We start from the raw sequence: 20,571 nt of genomic DNA, 5'->3' as shown, positions 1-20,571 counted from the left end.
CTATAATAGTTTTAAAAAAGGAAAATACTTATAGCCTATAAAGAGGCTAGAATAAGAATGTGTTAGGCTTTTCAGGCAGTAAATGACTCTAATGTTTATCTGATTATAATAATTTTTAAAAGAGATTTGTCTGCCAAACTCCTGATAGTTTGATAACCTTATAGTTTCACCACTATTCTGGGCAAATGTCTTTTAACCTTTTAACATAGGCTACCCAACAACTATGCAAACCATTACGTATTTTCATCGCTCCCACACACCAACAATCCTATTTATGTTTTTTTATTTTCTTCCAAACTTAAACTGTAGAATCTAAAAATAAAGATTGCTATAATAGTTTTAAAAAAGGAAAATACTTATAGCCTATATAGAGGCTAGAATAAGAATGTGTTAAGCTTTTCAGGCAGCAAATGACTCGAAAGTTTATTTGATTATAATATTTTTTAAAAGAGATTTGTCTGCCAAACTCCTGATAGTTTGATAACCTTATAGTTTCACCACTATTCTGGGCAAATGCCTTTAACCTTTTAACATAGGCTACCCAACAACTATGCAAAAAATTACATACATTGTAGCAAATAATTGAATCCTACAATTTCAGTATCATCGTTTATTTACAATTTCTAAACGTAGCAGGAGATACATTACAACATATCACTGTTGTTTGGGTAATGTATGTGACTGAGTGTGATATTTCCGACGGGCTCTGAACGCAGCATCCTCTCCCTGTGCTGCTGACCTCTGACAGCCGGCCCGCTCATGGATCCTCTCCCTCCCTTAACAAACACGGAAGCAGCATGGCGTCCAACAGCAGCGGCGGCAGCAGCTCCGACAGGCAGCGAATTGCACAGCAAAGACTGAGTATCATCGCCGGACATCTACAGAGACCCGTGGACGATGACTCGACCATCCTCGCCGAAGAGTGCAAAGGCCAAATCATCAAAACAGACGCTTCCAGCTCGGGGAATACTGTGCCGAGGAGGAGGTACGAGGCTGTGATGGAGCGGTGGACGAGAGAGTCTATCATCTCTGGCTTAGCTAGTTATTATAAGCAGTAGTTTCTTAACAAGTACTAATAGGATGACATGCATTTGCAGACTGACTCCCCTTTCTTATCCGAGCATTAGCAGCGTTTAGACAGACGACTAAAGCTGGTTTTAATTAGCCTGCTAGCTAACCTTACTTCGCTACAGAGTACATTTGCTAAGGAGTGGGTGCGGCTAGGTAGAAGTTTGTCATTTTTGTGATCGACTTTCTAAAAGTTTATCTCATTTCGTAGCTTGTAATTGTCTATTTAACTCGTCGTATGATAGTTTGTACCTTAACGTGACGCTAGTAAAGCTGTAGACAGATGTGAAAGTATGGCTAAGCTTCTGGCACTTTCCAGATGATTCACACAGCAGAGTAACTGGATTCAATTGGGGACGGTTTAATCCACTACACTATTAATGCAATATTTGCCCATGGTCGTTATGTATTCATTGATCCATCAGTTTTGTCATATAGTTTAAACCTCCATAGTTACTACTTAATCATATCACATGTAAGGTTGTTGGTTAAAAGAATGAATGCCTTTTCTTAATTCCCCAAACAGGGATTTAAGATATTATTAAGACATCTTTAAGACTTCTTATTTCCAATAGCAATCCCAGTGAAACTTCTGTCTGTTTCTGATTGGTTCGTACAAGTAGTGGTCTGACTTTCAACCTATTGGCAGCTCAATTCCTTATGAGACAACCCCACCACCACACTGTACTGACATCTAGTGTCAGTCTGAGTAAACAGCTGAAGCTAAACAAACCAAACTACTACTAAAGAATCAGAACTTGGAGCTGTGAAATTCATCATATCCTGCTCCGGTCAATATGACACTTAGATAAAAATGTCATGGCTCATAGCCCAGTGTGTTTGTTTACACTCTACAGGGTAGGGAGGTAGTATACAGAAAGTGCTACAGGAATGAAGTCACACAGTCATCAGGTTTGTGCATCAATTATGTCGTAATTACGCCTGTATGTCGTAATACAGTAGTTCAAAGGAAACCAGCTTTAGAGCAACACATTTAAGATTTCTATCAGTGAGAAGAGACATGTGATAGTGTTGTAATGTTCAGAAGTAGGTGCACTCAGGTGCCAAACATCACATTTGTCCATGTCATTTGTTTGATTGTGCATGGCCACATCATACTGTACCAGTGAAAGATCAAATAGTCAGTGTTTCTTTGGAAAAGTACCAAAGACCCTCCTCAGACTATTTTACAAAAATTCTTAATGCTGCCTTTCTGGTATGGTAGGTTGAGTTGTTTCAGGCAGGAATCCTGATTTGCAGGTTGTGTTAGGTTTCAGTTTTTATGTTAACAACTTTTAGGTATCAGCCTCAGCCCAGCTCATGCATTTTCTAAAAGATAGATTAACTTCTGCCTTCATTTGGATGACTTATCAATTTATACATTTGCCAGTTAGTAAAGTACACATAGACACACAGTAAGACTGATGGAGTGCAACACAACAGCTCTACCATAAATCCTCCCTGCATGAGGATTGAAGAATTTGAGTTGATGTCTGAAAGTTTAAGATTCAATCACATCTTATATCAGCTGTTGTTTCTTTTTGGAGAAGCTTTAGAAACATCATTCTATGAATACATTACTGAACTTGATACAAAATGGTGCTTGCACAGTATTCAGTTGGGGTCGACCAATTATCAGCATGGTGGATTATTGGAGCCCAATATTTGGCATGTGAGTGAGAATAAAATATATCAATTAAAAAGTGTGCTTCTTCGGCTCCTACAGGTGTGTTTGTGCTCTAGGTCTGTTTTTGCACCACCTTGTCTCCCCTAATTTACAACCAACAACTACTGCAATCATGAACCCTAACTGGCAGACAGTTTTCAGAGATAAAACTTCACTTTTATTGCCTGTTTTTTTTGTTTTTTTTATTGACAGGTCTGCATTTTAAATGAGATATTTTCAGTTGTGTTGATAGAATTACATCATTCGTTTTCCTCCACGGTCCTCAATATCAACACAGCATGCAGCATTTTTACCCTCGAGACACTTGATTCAAATAAGCAATGAATTACCCTAAAAATGTAGGAGGGGTGGGGCGGGTGGGGTTAGGGACAAGTAGGTGGAGGAAACTTCAAGAAGAGCAACAGAGGCGTGGACTGACTTACCTCGCCTCATACTTGCCACATTTATTGATAAAACTTTATTCTTCCAGTGGCTGGGTAAACATTTTAGATATGGCACTGATCTGTTAAAACAACACCTTTTTGTACTCGCTCTTGATCGAAAGAAAACTACATGATGTCAGAATTAATCTTAGTTATAGCTTTTATGCTGCTGTGTTAGAATTCCATCCCAAGTGACCCATGAGTTATGTGTTTCTCTGTGAGAGGACAGCACAGATGCTCTGTTGGAACATAGACTAACAAAGACTGCATCATCTTTTGTTGTAATGCTGTTGATTGTAATGTAACACCTCTTCCAAAAGCGATGGGATGGTAGTGGCATCCACATCTTTTGTAGCTTTGGCTGAACTTCGGTTTTATACTACAGCTCGTGCTTGTCTTCTTAAAGTGGATACATGTGCTAAATAATTATCCAAAGCTTGTGACCACAGCACAAACGTTGGGTCCTTATCACAGAAACCTGAGCAGTATTGAAAGTGGCTATGGATAAGAGTGCCTGCAGGGTGCAATAATGTAAAACAGTTTAATGTGTTAGATGGGAAATGGCTCACAGCAGAGGGAGTGTCTGCTAGCTTCCTCTGTGCATGGAAATTCAGCGTGAATATGACGCTTCTGCTTTTGTATTACACCGTCAACAAGATGTGTATTAGAGAGCCGGTGTGTAAAGGAAGGCAGCTAGGAAGTACTCTTGGTGTGTGTCTGCTGCATCCTCCCATGTTGTAAATGTGCTGCCTGATAGCCAGCTCCACCTGAAATGAATGCAAAAGCTGTCAATGACTCACTGAAATAAGGACTTTACAGCAGAGTGTTAGAAATATGAGCATGTGAAAAATCTTAATTTCAGCAATGACTCTCCCTCTTCCAGAATAACAAAGTATAAAGCACCCCTGCAAACACCCTCACCCCTCTGATGGTGTGTCATGTCTCAACATTACTCTAAGGTGTATGTAACTGAACCACTGACACTGTTTGTTTTCCCACAGGCAGGAGATTATGAAATGGAACGGCTGGGGATACAGCGATTCAAAATTCCTTTTCAACAAGAAAGGGCAAGCAGAATTCACTGGCAAAAGGTACTGCATCATATCACATCACCCCCTTTGATACACTGTTTAGACATACCTGTTGACTCTCTAGTAAACTCATTGGCTCACTCACAGCCTCTCATCTTTTTCTAGTACAGCCACTGTGTCCAGCTTCAGCATCCATGTGTTTGTGTGTGATGAAGCTAGGGTTATATATCGATCACTCTTTGCAGATACTCAGCTTTTGAATTCAGCTGCTGTCTCCTACAATCACAGTAATGTGGTGCTACTGCCACCTAGTGGCTGGCATTTAAAACTGCTCATAGTCATCTGAGAAGGTTAGTGATTTCCAGCACTCCCAAAGTCTGTAGCTCATTAACAGAAACCACTTTCCAGTCTGTTAAAAAATGGAGCATGTTATGTTTACAATTATTGATGTGTCTCTGGAGACTTGTGGGTAAATGGTAATTCAATGGCAATTGGAGGAGAAAAAAAAGGGTTTAGTTTGAATTTTTAAGTGTCAAAAAAAAATAAAGCCAGTTGTCCATGAGATAAGTGAAAATGCCTTCAGAGAGTAATGCTCGTCCAGCTCCTTTATCCTTGTCTCACATAACAGAGGAAGATGTATGGATGAGTCTTTTTATTGTAATCATGACGTATGCCTCTGGAAGAGACAGCTCTGCTTGTCCCACTGTAAACACAGAGGAATGGCACGTTGCATATGAGGAAGTATTTTGAGTAATGAGTCAAGCTGAACAGGATGTTGCACATCATATGGTTTCCTCTGGTGTGAGCAGTTGCTACAAACCGCTCTGTGCCTGCCTGCCTGAAAAGCTACCTGTGTGGTGTACAGAAACAAAGGCTGCAGCATAGCTGAATGGATGTCTGAGATGTTATTCTCCTCCTCCTCCTCCGCGCTCACTGTGACAGAGGCTTTTTCATTACAGAGTGTGTTTCATGCTCTCTTGGACAAAGGCACAGCACAGCACCCTGATGGGCTGGCCCAAGCTGTGCCAGCAGCTCAATTATGCAAGGGATGGCGAGGGCGGTCACAGAGACACCACTGTCACTGCTGCTCAACTCGCCTAATAACCTCTTTGGACTCAAACCTCACACTCTGTTCTTATTAGAGACAGATGTGGATTTCAAAATAAAAAAAGCCCAGTCAAGCATTTGGATGTTTTCAATTGAGGGTTTTGACTTCCAGTAGTAAAAATCACTTAGATGTGAGGTTATAAATTGTCTCCCTTTACACACATCTCAGGTATAGACTAAGTGGTATGATCATCCCTGCTCTGAAAGATTGGATAGAAGAAACATTTGGAGCCAGTTTGCAGCACAAAGCTCCACCAACAGTGAGTCTCATTCATACTTATTCTGTTGCTTTTTTTGTCAGTGAATATCAAAAACAAGCACTCGCTCACAGTTACTAAAATCACAACTGATCATTTCTGTTTTTATTCCAGCTTCCTCTGACGAGCAGTGCTGTGCAGCCTCCCACTCTTAACGAGGCCTTTGTGGAGGATGTGAAATCCACAGGTATTCCCTTCTCTCATGATGCAGAGGACCGAGTGTTTCGCGGCCACGGTAAGATTGTTTGAATCTTTAATTGTTGAAGAACATTTCTACTTTTTTTTGTGGTTGTGTCGTCTCATTGCTGGGTTGTTTGTCTTCCAGGCCATTGCTTACACGAGATCTTTGCCGTTCGAGAAGGGAAAATTGGCCGTGTTCCTGATATGGTGGTATGGCCAAGTAAGTTCAGATAGTGTTGTTGGTTTTTTTAAATCTGCCTGTTCTCCTCCTCCCACGTAGCATCTCTGATCCCCCCCTACTGGCTTAGGTGATTTAAAGGGTTAATCTCTGCAGAGGCAGGGATATTAATATGTATGAGTGGAGGCTTAATAAGAAGCGTCAGGGGGAGGACGGTTGACACCCAATACTCCACGTCCTGGCCCAGCACAGTACACCCATGAATTATGATTCTGAGATTGCTTTTCTCTTGTTATGACTGGCATTATTTTATCATGCAAATGAGTGTTGACTGATAGCTGAAACTTGATTAGCAGGCTCCCAAATGGGCAGCAAATCACAGAGCGACTGTAGGTATCATTTCATCAAAACAGGTGCAAAAATTTTATTTTTCCTTCTCTCATTATCTCTTATCTTCTGTGCATGTCATCGATATTTTGACCTGTCGTTTGCATCCCTGAGTGGAACCCACAAGTCAAACTGTGTTTTTAGAAAAGGTAGCTTTAGTTTGTTGAGCTCTAATCTGATGGCAGTCGCTGTGTGTTTAATTGGATGGCAACGTTTACCAGTATGCAGGCATTTCTCACCACCCCTGAAAGCACTTGAGGCCAGTCAAGCACATCCATGTGGGTGGGTATTGCCTCTGGATGTGAATGGATGTGGGCTTCATGATTGGCTAAAGCACGTTTGTATCGATCCAGCACATCCCGCCCCCAGAGAGCGTGGCTTCGTGCAGTCTGCCTGAGGAAAGTCCCTGGCAGATCACAACCAACAGGCACATCAAAACCTGCCCCCCCTCTCCCTCTGCTGGTCCCCCGGCTCTAATGGCTCTGGCCATATACATTTATTTATCGTCTTCTGTATACACAGTGTTATGTGCCATATTTATTTCTTATGCAGTGTGTCTCAGGTTATTATCTGAGCTCTTAATTTATGAATGCAATAGAGGACTGTAAATGAAAGCTTGTCCTTTATGATGGCTGCTCATTTTTTAAATCATATACTGTGTCTTTACAGACTGCCACAGTGATGTGGTGAAACTTGTTGAACTGGCGTGCAAACATAATGTTTGTTTGATGCCATATGGAGGTGAGTAAATCCAAAGTACTACATCACTGTTTTATACTTTCTATAATGTTTCTTTCCATCCTTTTGTGAAAATATATGAAGTCATAGCGCGGCAAATACTTCAGGAATATATTCCTTTTTCTTTTTTTTGTACTGGAGTGACAAAAAAATATTTGGATGCATCCTACTGAGCCACCAATCAAAGCTCATACACTGTATCTGTATACGTTCTGTTACAGCTTTGAAACCTCTTTCATTTTTAAAACATTTGTCTATCTTTGTGAAACTAACACAGGACCTGTAGAGCCTCCAGTATAATCCTGTGGTACATTTGAGTGCTTATTTGCTCTAAGTCTTATTTTAACTGTTGTTTTTCTCTCTCAGGAGGGACGAGTGTCTCAAGCGCACTAGAGTGCCCTCCAGAGGAAACCCGCTCCATCGTTTCTCTGGATACCTCACAGATGGTACAGAAACACAACCCGTGTGTCCCAAGTGTCAAAGTGTTATCATCAAACTCATAGTTTATAAAACATGACTTTTTGTATGGTGGTCTTTTTATAGGTCTTAACAAGTGTTATTGTTTTTTGTAATTTGTTGTAAGTCTTTGATGATTGATTTAAGAACACATGTCATATCAGATTTTCTGATTGGCTCTCGCTCTCTTTCTGAACAGCACAGAACTTAGTGGCAGCAGTGTAGCCTTAGTACTATGTGAATTACATGGTGTTGCATTACAGAAAATTAAATAAATATTCAGAATGATATTTCAAGTTATAACTGTTCAGTCATCTGAAATATTTTTTCATGCATGTAAATTGAACACATTTGGATTTTAGACTCGATAAAATGTAGTAATTTAAGAAGCATTTTTCACGTATAAACCAGCATATAATGTTTTTTGTTGGATTATCATATTTATCGTGTGTAAAAGAGACACAGTCTAGTTCTTTTTTAAGCATGCTTAATGAGTCACTGGAGTATCAATCATCAGTTGTAATGAAATCTCAAGCATCTCACCTTGAACACCACGGTCCTTTTATTAGATAATTCAACATAAGATCTAATACATAATAATCATCAGTACAGTACAGCTCCTTTGATCCCTCTCACATAGAGGTGATATATAAGCTGTCCGGATGCCGCTAGCCCACTGCTCATTGAGTTTGGTGCCACAGACACCAGTGAACAGCGCTCTGTGTCAGGGGTCAGAGGTGGGCTTGGCTCCGATGAGAGCACATGAAAGGAGCAATGCGGTTGTAACATAAAGTTTACTACCTCTGGAGAATAATTGATGGCAGGTGTGAAATGACCTCCTGCAGGTAGGGGTAGGCCACGTGCCCAGCGGCCCAAATAAGAGGCATATATTTGGAATTGGATGTTAAATTGAGTTTAACCTTGAGGAAAATGTCTCCGTCCCTTAGCCCCTCTGCGCACATTTATCCTCAGACATGTGACCGTCAGGCTCGAAGGACATATCTGTGCAAAAGTTGCAGTTTTATAAGCTAAAATATTCCAGGATATTTCAAGTCAATATGACAAAGTAAGAAAGTTTAACATTTAGATGACAGATGTTGGAAGACACCTTTTTTTTTCTATTTTAAGATTGTGACCTGCATCAAATGTACAGCTTTTCTTCATGTTCGCCAACTGAAACAAACGCCTCAGAAAGTACTTATTTCATGTTGCATGGCATAAAGCATTTACACAGAATGTTTTTATGACCTCCTCTGTTATGTTTTCATTTTTCAGAACCGCATTCTGTGGGTTGACGAGAAGAATTTAACCGCCCATGTGGAAGCTGGCATTGTCGGTCAGGATTTGGAGAGATTGGTAAGTGCTCCTCATCCATCCATATTCCTCCACCGAAAGAACTTACATCGCCGTAAAATGCCATGCCAACAATCAAGCCGTGTGGCCGCTCACAGGTTGGCCATGCTCAGTCACCTTGGTGCTTTCTGCTCAGTAGATCCAGCAGGGTTTAGGAGGAGAGTGAGACAGGAGCAGAGTGCTGAAGGGGAGAGATTAGAGAGTGAGGCGGCGGTCATGAGCAGATGGCACCATCAAGCTAATTCAGAAAAATGGAGAAGGAGCGAGCGTTTGATGTAGAGGAATGCGTGAGCTGCATCTAAAGCAGACGCCAGCTCTGCATTTAGACTGGGCCATTTTGATGGAGCAGATGGGTCTGCATTATAAACTGCCTTCCAGGGGAGAGTGGTGATAAAACAAGGCCTGACTCAACCCCCATCTTGTGCTTTGGGTGGGGGTTGTTGTTGCACTTTAAGGTCCTTATTATTATTACTATTAAATGTTCTGCCTAAAGATGGGATCATATACGTTTTGGCTGCCTTGAGGAGAATGAGTGGGCTCCTGATGACCCACACTTTGTTCTTAAAGCTGTAAGGATTGGGAGTCTGATGAAGTTGCTGTAAAGGTTTTTTTTTTGTGTGCATCGCACTCTGAAACTACCCGTTAGAGTTATGTCCCTCTTCTGTGGCCACGTGGCAAGTAACTAAGAAGCCACTCAGTATTTTAAGAATTGGGAGGGGCTGTTGAAACAGAATGTGCTGCAGCTTTCCATCATAGCTGTTTGAAACAAAGCTGTTATAACTCACAGATCAACATAAACTTGTGAAAGTGAAGTTCTAGTTACTATAATATAAGTAAGGCCTCAACATGTCAGCTCTTATTTTACAATCTACATCAGTGATCCAGTAGAGCAGATGATTTCACCGCAGCACAATAATACACTGATCTCTCTTTTTGGTCTTTTTGCTCTTTCCACTTGGTTTATTTTAAGCTGCAGTAAAAATCTATGATGCCATAAAACCTGAGTTTGTGGATTGCAGCAAAATAAGGGCAGTGAAATTCAGCAGCAGAGCTGCAATTATCTTTTTCCCTTTGCTTGCTCATTCTTTTTGCTTGTTATTAAAAAATTCTTGTGGGTTTACATCACTGTGTTCCAAACATTTTTGGCTGTATTTCATCTGCAATAACAAACGCATACTTTCTTTGTTTCTTGTCACAGCTTAATGAGAGCGGCTACTGTACAGGGCATGAGCCTGACTCCATGGAGTTCAGCTCCCTGGGGGGCTGGGTAGCAACCAGAGCATCAGGCATGAAGAAGAATATCTACGGCAACATTGAGGATCTGGTGAGCCACACATACACACACCCTTCCCTTTCCTGCCTCCTGTGTGTTTCAAGCACAGTGTTAAAGTCAGTGCTCTGCAGTTCCAGCACAGTTATTAGAGGGAAATTATTAGCAAAAGTTTTGTGGACTTCACCATCAACTCAAAAATGTAGTGGTCACAGGATACTTTCAGAAATATGTTCAAGCATGCAGTACATGATAATGAAATAACTGATTTATGTAATATAAAATGAGTGTTTTTATTTTTAATGTTTCTAAAAAGTTTGTTTTGTTGTGGATTCTGACTGACTAGGTTGTCCACATAAGGATGGTGACGCCACAAGGGGTGATAGAGAAGAGCTGTCAGGGGCCACGCATGTCCACAGGGCCTGACGTTCACCACTTCATCATGGGTTCAGAAGGTATGCTACCTCTCTCATGTGATTTCAGTGCTTAGCAGCACGTGAGCAGGATTGTGTGTTAGTGTTTATCTGAGGGTTTTGTGCGTGTTCTACAAGTCTTAGATAAAACAGTAACACCAGGCCGGTTCTCATGCTCTGAGCCTTTTACTCATTACCCAGGGCTGGTGGAGAGGTGATCCGAGGGGGTGTTAGTTAGGAACCAGCAAGTGTCCTCCCCACCCCATCTGCTGTGCCCTGTCCTTGTGAATGCCCACAGAGAATACTGCCATATGCCAGGTTCCCCTCTACATAATGAGGAGGTTCAGAGACTCTTGGCATCGCGATGTTAAACAGCTGTGGATGCAAACTTTATATTCACCCTACAAAGCTCAGCAATCTGCTCCCTGACTGGGCCGGGATCATTGCCGAGATCTCCATTTGTACTCATTAGAAGTGATTTCAATTTCACTAAGACTACCACCGGTGTCAAAGATCAGAATCATACCTGCTGAAAAAATAAGTCAACATTTGATCAGTTAGAATTTCAATTGTAATACTTTCAATACTATGAAAATTAAAAAGTAAACCCCAACAGGGTAACAGGTTTGCTGATAAGCTTCTAGGTGATAGGTTCATCCAAACCTGTGTGAGTGGTTCAAAAAACCTACTTCATGTTTTTGTAGACACTTGTGTTTTCAGTCAGTATCAGTCAGTCAAGTGTTTTTGACCTTTAAAGAATTCCCCAAAGATTTTTCGGCACAAGCTATAAACATTGTGATTTCACGCAAGAGTTGTAGAATATAAAATTTAAATGGCAGTGATGGAAAGAAACAAAGCACCTACACCACGGCTCCTGTCAGAAGTTCCCTGATGTTAAATGTATGTTTTCATATCTGTTTTTTTTTTTTTTTTTTACTGTAAAGTCCCTATCGGTCCACTGTGGAGTCATTTCAGAAGTTGTCTATTTTGAATATTTAAAGATATAACCTTTTTAATTACTTACCTTAAAACAAAAGTAGATCTCCTTAATCATGTTCACAAATATAATAGCCTGTCAAATCATTTCCAAGCCCATGGTGATGTCACAGAACTTTAATTTCCTTTCTTTAGTTACTTATGAGGTTAAAACGCTGCATTTATGAGCATGTGACTCTTTGCTGACACTGATCAGGGAATGTTTTGGCCTGTTGGACAGATTCTAACAAGTAAAAACAACAGCAGGTACCTCTTTCCTTATAAAAATACATTCATTCTGAACATTTGATCCTAAAATTAGAGATAGGGTCATGTGAAATACAAATTTGGCATTGAATGGATTATTATAATATCATAAAACTCAACTGTTAATAAAAAAAGTCAATAATAAGGATTCAAAATGTGTGCAGCTCTGTGGGTAAATGTTATTAAAGGCAAAGCGTATAAATTATAGTGAGTTGGCAAGGTTAGACAAAGTGCAGTACACAAGACATCAAAAAGCGTCATGACAACGGGAAGAATAACACAGATGAGGCTATTTAAAAAGGTTTTCAACAGCCAATAAAACCCCAAAGATGATAGAATACATTTAAAAAAGGAGGAGAGTGAAAACAACCGCTAGACATGATTATACCGCATCATCATTTAAACACATACAGGCTTGTAGTGTAAGATTTTCTAAAGATGAGCTTGCTTAAAAACGTGTGGTCCTTCTACCAGAGATGGGACAGGACCACACGTCTTTGAGAGAACATGTCCTACAGGGAGGCCTAACGCCGGAACCAAGAGGTCACAGCACCACAGTCTCATTAAAATTATCTCCCTCATCACTACAGAAACCACATCCTGCAGCCTGACAGCAGGCCACAACACCAAAAACAACAACAACAAAGCACCACGCTAAAACCCTCAACTATGCTCTGCATGTTAAGTGGAACTCATCCATTTTATCAGAAATTACTGTTGGAACCTCGAGCTTCTCATTCACTGCACAAACAAGCGGGACTCCTTATCTCCCTGACCTTGGAGTAGCCTGAATGCTAAGTATTTTCTTCAACCAGTGTAACGAATAAATGGAATAATCAATGATGATACTCCCTTTTCTTCTAATCTCTGCTTAACTATAGGGAATGTAATTTAGTTCAGAGTGCATCCAACCAGTGTTAGTTTAACAATCTTGGTCAATTCTTTGATTTTAAAGTGACAGATTTAGCCTGCTCAGAGTTGTGTGCACAGGTTTTTCTTTGTCCAGAAATGTCTTATACTGAAAGCAGGGGGACTCCTTGCCTCAAATAATTCCTCTCCTCAAACACTAACCCTGTATAGAAACGATTGTTTAGCAAAGATAGTCATGGAAACATGTTGTACTTCAGCGTTTCATTGCATTAAATTCATCCCCACGAGTGTTTCCCTGACCTTGCTCTTCTTATTACCTCCCTTTATTTCTCACTCACTCACTCTCCTTCACTCCCCTCCTCTCTAGCTCCTCCCTAACTCTCTCTCTCTCCCTCACTCTCTCTCTCTCTCTGGCTCCTCCCCCTTGCTCACTGTGTGGCTCCTCCTGGCGTGCATGCCGTCATGGGTAGGAGCCGTTCCGAGCAGAGGTACAATAGAGGCCCGTTTTCTTCTGGGCCACTAGGGAGCAGCGTGTAGCATGTAGTGTCACTGTTAAAGGGCTCATTAACAGCCATAACGCTCTGAGGACACCTTCTAATGGAACAGGCTATGTTCAGGAGAGATGTATCCCTAAATGGACACAGTCTGTAGTGAAGCAGAACATTCAAACCCTGGGGAGTGTCACTGGTTTAGATCGCACCAGGAGAACCTTTGAATATGAGCTTTGGTGTGTAACTAACAATTAATTTAATTGTTTTTATTTGTTTGAGCAATAATTGGATATCTCGAAAAAAAGACTCATCAAAAGTTCCAAGAATTGTGAAACCACCTATTTTTTTCTTTTTGGCCAACAGTCAAGATCTTGGATTATTAAAATTTGATTGCCTTATTATACAGTGTTATATCATGCCATAGTTTTTTCCCCCACCAATATGCATGACACCTTCAATATGCACTGCCTAATCAGACCTAAGCAGCAGGTAGCAAGGTAGAAGCAAATTGGAGCAATTAAAGTCTGAAGAGCCAGAAATTTCACACACAAGCTGGTTGAGACCAAAAGCAGAGCTAAAAGAGACTAAAAAGTGGACTCATTCACCAGATGAAAAAACATACAACCTCAGATCAATGACAGTGTTGCTCCATGATAACTGAATGGGATAATAAGTTGTGCTTATTATGTGAAAACAGGCTTACACAGAATGTTAGCTTTGGAAATAGAGCTTGAGGTTTCTGTGTGTGCGTGTGTGGACGAAAGGGGGGGAAAATTATGAATGTACAGAATATCTTAACGACATAATCTCACATTGACATACATGACAAGAAGACACTATAATATGCCCTTGCTTGAGCTAAAAGTTTGATGATGTTGTAAAGAGAGAATTGGCCTTAATCAGCCAGGATACAGCGGGCTTGTTTAGGAAAAATGTCATCGCTGAGAACTTAAAGAATTCCCTCTGGGTGTTTTGGAGTCATAGATAAAGTGGCAGATGTGAAAATATCAGTTAAATTGTTTACGCAAGAAACAGAAACTGTGGCTTTCACTAAGTGCACATGGCAGAATCCAAAGTTAGAGATTATGGTTTACATTTGATAGAACTTGCCTGTAATTTGTCATCTTTGATATTCTGTTCTGTTTATCATATATTTACATGATGTTCTAAATCTGTTGTTATGAACGATGTCTATTTTTTTATTTCAAGTAGGTTAGTTTGTTAGGTTTGATTTCTTGATTTTTTTCATTCAAGTGTTATCCTGTTAATGTGACTCCTTCAGCAGCAGATAATGTTTGACAGTATTCAGGGTCAAAGGTCAGCCTGAGGTTTCTGTCTATCTGTGTATTCTGCTGCTGTTGGCCTCACTGCCTTTGATAGAGCCCTGCTTTATTTCCTCACTCTCTAAAGTTGATAAATCTTAGTCGTCCCCTGGTGTGTGGTAGAAAACCAGGTCTACCAGGTGAAATGTGAGACAAAGGTCACCCAAAGGACCCTTGGGACATTCACCAGAGCTCAGTAAATGGTCAAAAGTTCCGCTCTCAGAGGAGGTTTGGTCGTATAAATTCTTGGAGCTGTTTTACCTCTTCTTCTTTTTTTTTTGAACCCAGACGCTCTCTCTGTGATTTTCCACAGGAACTCTGGGTGTGGTCACTGAGGTGACGATGAAGATCCGTCCCATGCCAGAGTATCAGAAATATGGCTCAGTGGTGTTCCCGAATTTTGAGCAGGGAGTCGCCTGTCTCAGAGAGGTTGCCAAACAGGTAACATGCTAATCTTTGCTTAAACACATGCCACTCCCTTCTATTCCTGTCTACACATGAGGATAAGGTTAGACAGTATTTGAACTTTCAATTCACCAGACTTTAATAAGCACTTTCAAGCCTTAACTTTACCTCTTGTAAATCTGACCTGTCAACAAAAACCACCAAATTGAAGAATTGAATATCTATTTTTGGACAAGCATGCACCCCTCTATTAAAACCCGAGACTCTTAGCTGCTTTGACACTGCAGAATATGCTGCGTCTATACCCAAAGCATCTTAAAAGTGCAAATGCAACTATTTCCTTCTACTGAAATTGGCTTCTGCTCTGAAGTAGTGCTCTGTGTCCACTGGTTCAATGTACAACTTCCCCCTAAAGGCCCAGACACACGGAGCCCAGTGTTCAGGTGCTGCTGAGCCTCTGTAGCAGCTGTTGCTGTAGATTTTGTGGCATACACACATTCTGCTTCTCAGTGCTTTCCAGTTAATTACTGGTATAAAATTAGGATGTCACAAAGTCTCCAACAGTTGTACTGATGTTATATAAATTACATAAAAGTTTTATTTTGCCTTTTATTTATTGTATTTTGTCATTTTGTTACCAGTTGTGTTTCCAATAAATTAATACAGACTAACTCTTATTTCTCAGAGGTGTGCCCCGGCCTCTATACGACTCATGGATAATGAGCAATTTAAATTTGGTAAGTAAATTTGTTTCACAAAAATAAAACTGCCTTGACTTAAAGCATTACATATCACTGCTGTCATTATCTATTGTATGAAACTGCCTGCCATTAAACCCTCTTAGTGCTTAACTCTACAAATCATACTTGATTTGACATGGATTTCCTTTTTCAGGAAGTTTTTGTTCTTGTTGTTTTCATTTAGGCCCCAGTGTAGCCTGCTTGAATAAGAGTAATAATGCACATGGTTTTAAGTAGCAGAATTAAAGTAATCATATTTTTTTAAAACTCATTTCCCACACTTTATATTTTGTCAATAAGTTGGTTGGAGTTTCATTGATGTGCTGCTTACCTCTGAGAAAAGAACAATGAATGGAAATGGTGCAGCATGCAATGATTTTACCTTCTGAGTCCAGCACTGCTAAATTGATTAGCATTTTTGTAGCAGAATGGCTGCACACACACACACACACACACACACACACACACACACACACACACACACACACACACACACACACACACACACACACACACACACACACACACACACACACACACACACACACACACACACACACACACACACAGACAAAGAATTGAAGCAAGATGAAAAATGACCCAGGCCAAAATGAAGTAGTTGTTACATTGAAATTTTATGATGTTGTTTCTTCAGGTCGAGGGGAATGCATCTGGCATTGCCAGAGATCTCTGCAAAGTTCCCCACTCTCCAGGGATCTCATTATCTCCCCCATATTTCCACTTTTCACAGAGTAGGCACTTCTTAGCATTAAGCAGGCAAGATAGAGTGACCAGGTTTTCCACTAATAACTAAAACTCATGGCTCCATGATACCTTCTTGGGCTTATTAGTGGCTTGTACTCACTTTTAATCATGCTGTCTGTAAGTAAGGAGAGCTGATGTATTCACAGGTCTCTTTCAGATTGGGACTACAAGTACAATTTAGCACTGCCTGTCCTAATACACAAGATGAAAAATGAGGGTGTTGTAGTCAGAAGCAGTATGTATTTATATGTTACAAGAACAACAAACAGAAGAGAGTTAAAAGTAAAATGATGCAAAGCGTACAAGTAATTTTCTCTCTCTGGATGTTGAGTATTTAATTAACGAGTATGATGGCTGCGAGAGACCTAAAGACCTGCAATCAAATTTTGGAATGGAAACAATTAGGACACTAAGTGATGAAGAGACTCGAGCATGGGGGGAAATAAATGAACTGTTAAGTCTCGGCGACATCACCCGTGACTTCCCCGCTGTGATTGATAACCATCCCATTGGCCCCAGCCCCTCATTTTCGCTTGTCCACGGGCGCTTTTGTGCGTCCGATCAGGAATAAATCAAAAAATGTGGGTGAGGAAGACGGATATCGCTGTGTCAACCCCACTTCCCTTCGGAAACCCTCTGATTTATAGTCGCTGTCGCTGGCAGCCACTGGCCAGTTGTAAAGTTATTCAAATGTTACCATTTATTTTTTCCTGCTTTTGTTTCAAACCGCAAATAAATCTGACTCGCGCTGCCCTCTCAGAACGCTGGAGGATGCCAGCAGAAGCAGGGGTATGACTAATGTGTGAAAACCCTAATCTGTTTTCAGGTTCACTTCTTTGTGAATGGGTGGAGCTGACTCCTCTCTGATATTTTCACAGGTCATGCCCTGAAGCCTCAAGTCTCTTCAATTTTCACATCCTTTTTAGATGGGTTGAAGAAGTTTTACATCACCAAGGTAAAAAAGAAAACATTAAAAATGAATGTGAACACATCTTTCTGCTTTCCCTGAGTGTCGTTCATAAAAAATGAATCCACTCTTTAATCATCAGTTCAAAGGGTTTGACCCCAACGTCCTGTGTGTGGCCACACTCCTGTTTGAGGGAGACCGTGAGAAGGTCCTGCAGCATGAGAAGCAGGTTTACGACATTGCTGCTAAATTCGGGTAAGCATTCCTCCTCTCCCCTCCGTCTTTTTCTTAACAAGGTACGACACAGATCAGTTACACATCCAGACCACGAGGAGCACAGAAATGAGCACCATTTGATGCGCCTTTAAACGTGAATGTGGAGTTGCCTGAGGCCCCGATGTCACTTTATTTAACCAGCTACGCTCTAGTAGCTGTTAACAAAAGATGGAGAAGCACAGTTACACACTTCAGACTCTGGCCCTCTGCTCAGTAGTTTGTCTCTGTGTGGATTGATGGATCACCTGTGGATGTTCTCCTGTCAGGCCGGCCTTTATGTTAGAGGAGGTGTGGTGTGGGCGGTGATAGTAGGGCACAGCTCCCCTCAGGGCGAGAGGACACGGCCCGGTAGAGCTCGGCCGTTGTGATTGATCACTAAACGGATCGATGAAGAGTTTGGTGGAAATCAGTTACCTGTCAGCCTGAGAGGGATGCTCTCTCTATCCTGTGCCTGTTTTAAACCTCTAATAATAGTTCTAGGGATGAGTTGATCCTCACAGACACTCAGGGTCAAGCTGTAGGGCAGGCTATTGTAATCCAACGTAATTCTATTTAGGGGATATTTTTTCTAGATTACTTCAGGGTTCCCTTCTCCTGAATTATTTGCATTTCCTCCTTTTTCCCCCCTTTATTTCATATCACCACAACATTTTTCTTTTCTGTTTATTACCACAGCCCATAGCTATACCATGAACTTTATTTATAGCACCACTTAGCTTCAAAGAAGAACAACAGCTTTCAGGGTACATGGGGACAAAATTAACATGACTTGAACAAGACTGAAGGTTCAAACCACATTTGTCAATTTTTACACAGATGTCGGTAAAAACAAAACAGTGAGCCTCATAAATTCTGTGCAATGGAGTAAAAATGGAGTACAGCAACAAGTCAGTGACTAGAGGAAGCTCATTACAACACAGTATTAAACATGGAACCAAGCAGAGGTCCTAAGTCTTCTCGTGCAGCGCTCATTGATTATATTTTACTCTAACTGTTTGGCCCAGTGCCCAGACTTGCAGGTAGCTGGAGCACTGCTCTGGTCATACAGCAATTAAATCATAAAAAGCTTGTCAGTTACATGCAGCATCCTCTGCTTTATTGCATTATTCCAAATAAATCGTGATCGCCCATCAGATCAAGTGCGGGTGATGGATTGGTGGCGGTTCTGCGAGGAATACTTTCTTGCGGTGTAGGGAAACAGGAAGAGGGGTGAAAGAAATCAATATAGTGATTTTGTAATGAGCTTGGCCTGATTAGTTTGGGTGGTGGATGAAAATTTGATTACCCATTGCAGGTGATGGATGTGTGGCTGACCTGTGGCGATGCACAGAGCATGGCTTCATTGATCTGTACATTGTTGGATTGACAGGTTCCCAGGCAGCTGTTGTGAGGGGCGCGGTCCGAGCAACAAAGCTAAAAGAAAAGAGCTGTTAAATATTAACCCTGTTATCTGCTTCCAGGGGCCTGGCAGCTGGAGAGGACAATGGGCAGAGGGGCTACATGTTGACCTTCGTCATCGCTTACCTCCGGGTGGGTCAATCCTCTGGCGTTTTTTTTTGATGGGAAGGTGGGGCGGTTGGGGAGGACGCAGACTGACAGCAGATAGGACAGAGAGCTGAGCAGAAAGGCTGCAGAATGTGACCTCAGGAGGTCTCTGATTTGATCTGGTCACAGTTGTTGTCAGGGTGTCTAACACTGAAGTGTCTGCCTCACAAGGAGAGCACAGTGCCTGTCGTCAAAATGATAATAGAGAGTTGTCACAGGTCGGGCTTGTCAGAGACCCTTTGATCATTCAGACACATAAACTAGCAGGGAGTTAAAATACAATTAATCCTACTGTGAGGAGCATTTAGACATGGTTATAAATTAATCTGTTTACAAAATAAACCAGTCGCTGCTAGTTTTTATTTTCCAGTGTGGCTTAAATGTTACATCAAGCTCCTCTTAGCTGCTTGAAATAACCTGGTTACTCCGGCCTTTCTGTTGTATTACAATACCTTAAATGTCATGGATGTGAAACTTAGAGAAACCTGATTTCCCCAGTAAATGTTCTCCTATAGAAAGCTGACATATTGGACGTGTATACGGGTAATTGGCTTTTAAATATATGCATGTGCATGACAGAGACTGCAGACTTGGAAAGTAATGCTGTGACTAGAGAGCAGCAGAGATAAAGGATGATCCTTACATGTAGTGATGCATCATTAAACACAAAATACTAAAGTAATGATTCAGAACCAAACAAACCAGCCTAGAACTCTAAACATGAAAGCTGAAAATTGTCGTGTTGTTATTCAGCTTTGAAACAAAAAAATCTCTCAAAACTGAATCTGCACTACTGACTCACTTTCTACATGCTATACATGGCTTTAAAGTTCCTACCAAACCAACTCATTTGAGCTTTTAAGTTTGCTATTGCTTGGAATTTAAAGTAGAAAACCTAAAGTTTTAAAATCACTTTATTTTCCACATTTTTCAAAAATGAGTCCAATGTGAGTGATGGTCTAGAACAAGTCAGGGTGGCAGGTAGAAAAAGATCTTATCATTACTTCTTTATAGCATATTTGGGTTTCAACCAATCAGTTAGCATGCACGTAAACCTGTTGTATCTCCAAGAACCCTGCATATTTGTGTGCATTGAAATGAATGAATGAGTTTTTCTGCCGCCTTACTAAAGCTAATATCTCATTGTCAACAGGACTTTGGGATGGACTACTATGTGATAGGGGAGTCCTTTGAAACCTCTGTGCCTTGGGACAGGTAAATGCACCGCTACAAGCTGTAGGCTTCTTTCTCTGTTTGATTTAAATCGCTGTAAACATTTCTCTTTACTCTCCTCCCACACAGTCAGTCCTCAGAGAGTCCTCTGTCTCCCTCCTGCTCCTCTTTCCTCTCCTTTCTTTTATTTCTCTTTGACTCTGCCTTTCATTTTCACCTTCATGCCCCCCCTTATTTTCCTGCTGCTCTGTGTTGGCGGAAGCTTTTCCCCCTCTGCCTATGAACACG

General features: G+C 41.0%; 1 protein-coding gene across 1 annotated transcript in view; it reads left to right on the top strand.

The window, feature by feature from the left end:
- Nucleotides 1-717: 717 nt before the first annotated feature.
- agps (alkylglycerone phosphate synthase) overlaps nt 718-20,571 on the top strand; it is a 28,787-nt gene continuing 8,933 nt past the window's right edge. Inside the window, exons 1-16 of the mRNA XM_034694307.1 lie at nt 718-985; nt 4,179-4,268; nt 5,485-5,575; nt 5,687-5,807; nt 5,898-5,972; nt 6,987-7,058; nt 7,422-7,501; nt 8,787-8,867; nt 10,063-10,188; nt 10,481-10,589; nt 14,786-14,913; nt 15,563-15,614; nt 17,261-17,337; nt 17,432-17,544; nt 19,026-19,095; nt 20,264-20,325. Of these exons, the coding sequence (XP_034550198.1) occupies nt 798-985; nt 4,179-4,268; nt 5,485-5,575; nt 5,687-5,807; nt 5,898-5,972; nt 6,987-7,058; nt 7,422-7,501; nt 8,787-8,867; nt 10,063-10,188; nt 10,481-10,589; nt 14,786-14,913; nt 15,563-15,614; nt 17,261-17,337; nt 17,432-17,544; nt 19,026-19,095; nt 20,264-20,325 (1,535 nt within the window). The 5' untranslated portion in view covers nt 718-797. The remainder of the gene's footprint in view (nt 986-4,178; nt 4,269-5,484; nt 5,576-5,686; nt 5,808-5,897; nt 5,973-6,986; nt 7,059-7,421; nt 7,502-8,786; nt 8,868-10,062; nt 10,189-10,480; nt 10,590-14,785; nt 14,914-15,562; nt 15,615-17,260; nt 17,338-17,431; nt 17,545-19,025; nt 19,096-20,263; nt 20,326-20,571) is intronic.

Source organism: Notolabrus celidotus, chromosome 10 (genome assembly GCF_009762535.1).
Source record: "Notolabrus celidotus isolate fNotCel1 chromosome 10, fNotCel1.pri, whole genome shotgun sequence".
Lineage (NCBI taxonomy): Eukaryota > Metazoa > Chordata > Actinopteri > Labriformes > Labridae > Notolabrus > Notolabrus celidotus.
This window is presented reverse-complemented; position numbering and strand designations above follow the sequence as displayed.